At 30.4% G+C, this 7,437-nt stretch overlaps 1 protein-coding gene across 1 annotated transcript in view; it reads left to right on the top strand.

Annotated features, from left to right (window-relative positions):
• The first annotated feature begins 2,904 nt into the window (after positions 1-2,904).
• Positions 2,905-7,437, top strand: part of LOC102583962 (salicylic acid-binding protein 2-like) — a 6,190-nt gene continuing 1,657 nt past the window's right edge. The window contains exons 1-4 of the mRNA XM_015305410.1: positions 2,905-3,339; positions 6,166-6,305; positions 6,853-6,931; positions 7,264-7,431. Coding sequence (XP_015160896.1) covers positions 2,967-3,339; positions 6,166-6,305; positions 6,853-6,931; positions 7,264-7,431 — 760 coding nt within the window. The 5' untranslated portion in view covers positions 2,905-2,966. The remainder of the gene's footprint in view (positions 3,340-6,165; positions 6,306-6,852; positions 6,932-7,263; positions 7,432-7,437) is intronic.

A 7,437-nucleotide genomic window follows, 5' to 3' on the forward strand; every position in this document is an offset into this window, starting at 1 on the left:
TCAACGACCACAATATCAAATATACTCGAAGAATTTTATGAGTCTAACATAATACAAGAATGTCATTAAATTTCATATCTTGCACTGTTAAATTTAAATTAGATAGTAAGTCTAATTTTGTCTTTATCATAAGTAAAGAACCCCCCACATTTTAAATATGTTCTCAAAAATATTTTTCAAGTATTTGAAATTATTTTCCACATATTTTTTCCCATGCTTTCATATTGTATACCATCAAAATACATATTGGCAACACGAAACCTTCTTTTGGAAATTTAATCAATATAAACACCCATTGCATGCACAAAAATCACTAATTTTATGTCACTAGTTGTTTTTTTTCCCTTTCTGTCACAACTAGACAAACCACTTAGTATTTAGAATACTAACAATAAAGATTCAATCTTTATACAACTTGTTTCTAGTTTAACGATGAAGTTTTATATTCTTCTAAATCGTTAACCGAATGAACCTTGAATTCTGATGAAGTTTTTATATTCTTCGCATCAGTTTCACATTCAGACAGAGTAGTAAACCAAAAAGGTTTTATCTCCAGAAACCTCAAATACAACAATGTTTCTAGCTAACGATGAAGATTTTATCTTTTTCAAATCATTTAGCCTTAATATTCCTGACGAAGATTTGTACCCTTCAAGTCAGAATATTCATTCAAACAGAGTATTTAAAAAATTGGTGAAGTTTCTATATTCTTCAAACCAATGCACAATCTGACTTGTTCGTGAAGTTCTTATATTCTTCAAACCAAAAGGACTAAAAAAAATCCAGAAGATTTTAGTCTCCAAAAGTCAAGCACAATCAAATTTCACATTGAGTAGAAAACTAAAAAAGTTTTTTTTTTCTCCTCTAAAAAGAATACATATTAATATTAATAAAGATATATTCTAAGATCATCACATAATGATCATCTATCCTAACATTTATGAAATAAATCTCATAACTTATAAAGGATAAGAAAAAAAAAAATAATCAAGGGAAATAAAGATAAAACCTGATTATTACCCTCATTGAATCACATTCTATTTGTCAGCAATGATTCCATGCAAGTCACTTTTCTTGCTAATTTTTTCCTTCTTTTCCAGTTTCTATCATATTCCAATTTTTTCCTCAGAAGACATTGAATTTCAACGAGAAACTAAACTCATGTTCAAATATTGTTAGGAGACAACATCTGTTAATTTACTTCTTCTTATAGTTATATAAAACCAATAGGAAAAATAATTAAAGTGCACATCTTAGCCTTTATGCACAAAATAACTTTTCTCATTGAAAAGAAAACTGAAGGGGTGCAATGCTTGAATGCACTTGGGAAGAAAATAATAATAATCTTACCTATCGAAGGAAAACTTACTACAAAAAATATACTCGAACATACTAAAGTAGTACTAATTCATCCCAAATCTCTTTTATCATATGATAAAATAATTCTCTTTTTCATCTTGTTCTTTCCCCAATAAAAAGAACACAGAAAATAGAAGTAATTTCCTTACCACAAAAAATACCATCAATAAATTTCTTAAGCTTGTTATCTCCTGTATTCAGATTAGCAAACCAGAAATAATAAAAGATGAAAAGAAAAACACAAAGAACTATCCGAGTCCACAGAACCCACTGTGTGTCCTTAAGAAATTTAATCCCCTCAAGTACCCGAGGTTGCAGATTAATTCCTTCCGAGATAAAACGGATTAACCATTAAAGAAGTAGTGGTACCTCAAACTTCGATAATTTCAACGAACTCAAAATAACAGCAACGAATCACACACACAGACACGATTGATCGATTTTGTTTTGTAAGAAATGTATGCAAAAGAAGGGAAGAATTCGATACAGAAAAATGAGAGAAAACCTCTCTATTTATAGCCAACAAAGGGTAAAGGTCACAACCCTTTGGAAAGAAGACAACCTTTCAGAAAGGTCACAACACTTTGGAAAAGGCATAACCTTTCAAACGGTCACAAACCTTTAGAAAGGACACAACATTTCATAAAGTTCACAACCATTCGGCATAGTCACAACTCTTCAGGAGAGTGACAACACTTCATTTCCTATTCACACCTTTAAAACCCAACAGGGTGGACCCCCGTGGGTTCCAGGGTATTCACCCGAACCCCCTCGGCAAAATATTACATTGTATATATAAGGTAAATTTTTTGCATTTATGTAATTATATTAATTTTGAACCCCTTTATGAACCATAAGTAAGTTGTAACGCAGTGATAGATCTCCTTTAAATTAACCCCTCAAGTTCCGGGTTTGAATCACATTGTGAACATTTAATTTTTTAGGCTTCTCTTCATTTAGTTTCAGGATCAAGCTTTCACTTTTTTTTAAGTTTCTCTTCATTTAGCTTCAAGATCAATCTTTCACGTTTTTTGCTTCTTTTTTTTTAACAAAAAAATGTGCTAAAAGAGTAGATTTAAACTCAAAAAAATTCAAACGTGCTTAAAGGTCTCTTGTAACGAAACTAATTTTGTGTACCTATAAACTAGATACTATTACTTCTTGAAATTGTGTTTTGTTGACTTATTAACACGTTTATACTTCTATTTTCCAAACCACTGTATAAAAATCCTGGATCCACCACTGGATATATTTGCTCACGCTTGAAGAGGTATTTCTCGACTTAACAATAGTCATCAACAATAAACTCAGTGAAATCTCATAAAATGGATTCTGGAGAGGATAAAATATACGCAAACCTTAACGCACTATCTATGCAAGGTAGAAAGACTGTTTTCGAAAGACTCTTGGCTCAAGGAAATAAAAACAATAATTAGAAGAAAAATATGACAGCTAACATATATACAAGAAACTAGGTGCCGTCACCTAAACAATATAAACCACATGTGATAATACCACACTGCCCACCAAACCGCTATATAACCCATCTTAGAGTTCAACTGACTTAAAAGACTAAACCAAAGGAAAAGTTTCACAAAGGCCTGAAAATGGAACCTATCAAGAAACAAGGAAGACACTTTGTTTTGGTACATGGTGCATGCCATGGAGGTTGGTATTGGTACAAGCTAAAGCCCCTGCTAGAGGTTGCAGGCCACAAGGTAACAACTCTAGACTTGGCAGCCTCTGGGATTGATTTGAGAAAAATAGAGGAACTTCACACATTTCATGATTACACTTTGCCATTGATGGAATTGATGGAATCTCTTCCACAAGAGGAGAAAGTCATACTAGTAGGACATAGTCTTGGTGGTATGAATTTGGGACTTGTTATGGAAAAATACCCACAAAAGATCTATGTTGATGTTTTCTTGGCTGCCTTCATGCCTGATTCTATTCACATGTCTTCCTATGTCTTGGATCAGCTGAATAATATATACATACGTTTTTCGCTTTCCTTACATATGAGTTCAAAATTTAGAGTCGATAAATTATGTTATTTGCATATATATATATATATATATAATCAATTTCGATTACTGAATTTTGTCTTTTAAAAGTCATTCAATTTTAACTAGTTAACTTTCATGGCCATGCAATTTTATTATATATAGATTTTTATAGTCATAAAAATATAATTTCACTATATATTTAATGGTGTGAGAGCCCATTTCTATGAGCGAATGAGTCCCATACTTATTTATTATTATAAAAAAAAAAAACAATTCATAATAATTTGAATTTATTCATCCCGCCTTTTTTATGAAGTTTTAGAATCTATGGATAAAATAATTACACCCCAATAAATTCATGATAAGTCCATCTAACTTTCTATTAAATTGCTATAGTTGAAAATTATCAACATGTCAAGACTTAAATTCAATAATTTGTTAAATGTACTATAGACTTATTTGCACCTGCGAAATTTGTCATTTAAATATGAGGTAGAAAGCCACTCAACGGTTACATCATTATTTCGTGTGTCCCACCTACCTTTTAATATAATTTTCTAAAATACATTATTTCTCCACATTTGGCGAATTGTGGCTCTCGTTTATTTATTTTTTTAGTGGGGTAGGGGCAGGTTAATGATATTTTTGTGTATATATGGATTTGCTAATCTTAAGTTGTACCACCTACTTTTAAATTTTCTAAAATACCCCTAAGAATTCATTGCAACATATGCAACATATTAATAAAAGACAGTCTTTCGATCTTCTCGCAAATAATTAAACTTCATTTTTATTATTTGGTGTCCAATTTTTCATCGTCTGTGATATGTCCCTCTCCATTGTTTCTACGGTCTTCTTCTCCATGATCACTCACCCCTGGTCCCTCATCTTTTCGTGGAAGAGTCAGAAATTTTATTAAAAGTGTCTAATAATAATAATGTGTGACTGTCAAAATAAAATAAAAAAAAATATTATGCTAATTGGGGTTCAAACTCAGAACTACTTCATTCAAATGGACACATATTACTACTACGTCAAAGGCATAACTTTTGTTAAGGGTGTCCAACTTTAAATATATATCATTTAAATGTAGAATTTGACATTTATATACAACGTAATTTTCCGACGAAAAGTGTCCAGACACTACGTTCAATCTAGGGGGTTCACCTGAACCCCTTTGGTCGAAAAATTACACTATATCTGGTTTTATGAGTATATTAATCAAAATGAACTCCCTCAATACTAAAGAGAAGGATGGTGGAATGGATAAGGCGTTCAAGTTCCACTGGGAAGGGCCGAGTTTGATTCTCACTGAGTGCATAGTTTTTTGCTTTAAAAAGGCTGAGAAGTTTTGGGCCCCCAGATTCACAAACAAATGAAAAGGCCTCATTGATTCAAATGTGAAGCTTTATCCTTTTTATTTTTCATTATTTTCTTTTTTTTCAATTTGTCTTTGTTTAAATTTATTAGCCACATTCTTTGTAATTTTTCTTTATTCTTTTTATTTATATTTTTCATTTTGTTTCTACATAGTTCTCTTTCTATGTACCAAGTTGAAGAAATGATGAATTTTACTTAAATTTTAAATTGAGTTTAAAAATTGTGAATATTTTTTTAACAAAATCTATTTAATTAAATTTTCTTTCTTTAATTTCATTGTATTATTTTTCAATTTTATTCTAAGGAGATGAAAATTAAATTAATCTTATTTGATTTATTGATCATTTGTTTTTTACAAATGACTAGCCTAGTAAATTGAACTAAATGAATTAAAAAAATATTGATGTCATTTATTTATTTTCTGAATATGTCAATTTTTACCCCTTTTAAAAGATCTTGGTGATTTTTATAGTAACATATGATTAAGAGGCCACTAATTTAGTTTTTTTTTCAATAAAATAAATCAAAATAAAATAAAACACTGCAAAACTTAAAGAAAAAAAAGCACAAGAATTTGAAAAAAAAAAACTCGATGGAGCAGGGTAAAAGTAAGAAGAACCTAAACGCGGTATAACAAGACAAGTTAAATTTAGCGAGTTAAGATTAATATTTCTTTCCCATCTCACGTGTTTATTACTTTATACTTCGAACCCCCTTCGAGAATATCCTGGCTCCGCCACTGCCACTGCCCTGTCCCCCCACCCCCAGTTCTTCTTATACAATATAGCAAATAATTCCTATGTGTTTTGGTATTTTCACAGTAGCAGTTTTTGGAAATGACTGATTTTGAAGTCTAATATCTGAGCATCTTCGATCCAGGCAGAGACGAATTTAAAATTTAAATTTGAGTCTGACAAGTTAAAATTTTATCATAAGATTAAATTAAACGTGTATATCAGAGCTAACAATAGTTGATGATATAACATAAAATATATCTTTTTAAAAAATAAATTTAATATTATTAATTTTGAATGCATCTACTGAGCTTCAATTTTTTTCTATCTCAATTTTTCACTGCCTTATGTATTTCTCAGGGTAATTCAATTTTGAAAAAAATATCCATATAGTTTCTCTACTTTTAATCATTCACCGTAGAGCTCAGAAAAAATATCCATATAATTTTTCTAGTTTTAATCATCCATTTCTTTCGAATTTTCTTCAGTTTTTTTTTTTGTCGATTGTAATAATTTTGATAAATGATAAACCGTAAATAATAGGTGAATTTAAAATATGTGATTTTGATAAGATGAAGTTAGATGTGATTAATCTGTTCGTTTGAAAATAAAACAACACACTATTTATGTTGGTTGTGATTGATTGTTTTATTCATAAACCCAATTTTATTGTGATTTTGTGAAGTATTTTGAGAGGATGCCAACAATAAATTGGTTGGACACCCATTTTGTATCATATGGTTCCCCTGAAGAGCCTCTGCCATCCATATTTTTTGGGCCCAAGTTCTTGGCTTACAATCTTTATCAATTATGCTCTCATGAGGTAAGCTTTATTTAAGCTCGTTGATATATTTCATTTAGACACTTGAACTAAGTTTTGTTCTAATTTAATATCTTAATTCCTAATAAAGTGTTCTGTTTAGTTATTTACAGTATAAATTTTGGGGAAAAAAATTTGTTTGTGTTCTCATTCATCTATTAGATGGTTAAGTTAACCATACAAAATATGTTTATCTCCTTTAATTACATGCATCAACCTCAAGTAAAAAAAAATCAGAGGTTTTATGACTTATTTAGGTGAATACGTATAATTAAAAAGGAGATGACATATTTTATGTGATTAAACTTAACTACCTAATACACTAATTTAACAGTTTTTTTCGAAATTTGAATAGAAAGTGTCCAATTGGAACATGACTTAATTCGAGTGTCTAAATGAAATATTCTGACAAGTTTAAGGAGTTGATTATGTATTAAGTTTTTATAATACACATACTATAGGAGTAATCACAATTTGAAATTATTTTATGCAAATTTATAAACACACTAATTTCAAATCTAAAGTAATATTTTGAATGATAATGTGGTAGGATCTTGCATTGGCATCATCATTGGGGAGAGCAAGCTCTCTATTCCTAGAAGATTTGTCAAAGACAAAGTATTTCACAGATGAAGGATATGGATCAGTGAAGAAAGTTTATATAGTATGCACAGAGGATAAACTCATACCAAAAGAACCCATCTAGTAATTATTTTTCAAGTTGAAAGCAACAACTACTAATTATTCAAAAGAGTAGAAGATGTTGAGATGGATCAATTGTATTTATGGGCAATCTCCAAGAGAGTGTCACAAAGTTGTTTGGGCATACATAGCATTGCCATATGATCAGCACCTTTAATCTCCTTTGTTTCTATGATACTATTAATGTTGTCAATTTGCCATTTTTGAAACTCTTTTGGTATGAGTTTATCCTCTGTGCATACTATATAAACTTTCACAGATGAAGGATATGGATCAGTGAAGAAAGTTTATATAATCTGCACTGAGGATAAAGTATCACCAAAAGAATTCCAGCAATGGCAAATTGACAACAATGGAACCGTCATCGAAGCAAAGGAGATCAAAGGTACTGATCATATGGCAATGCTATGTAAGCCCAAACAACTTTGTCGCA

The sequence above is a fragment of the Solanum tuberosum genome, unplaced genomic scaffold (assembly GCF_000226075.1).
Source record: "Solanum tuberosum cultivar DM 1-3 516 R44 unplaced genomic scaffold, SolTub_3.0 scf00764, whole genome shotgun sequence".
Lineage (NCBI taxonomy): Eukaryota > Viridiplantae > Streptophyta > Magnoliopsida > Solanales > Solanaceae > Solanum > Solanum tuberosum.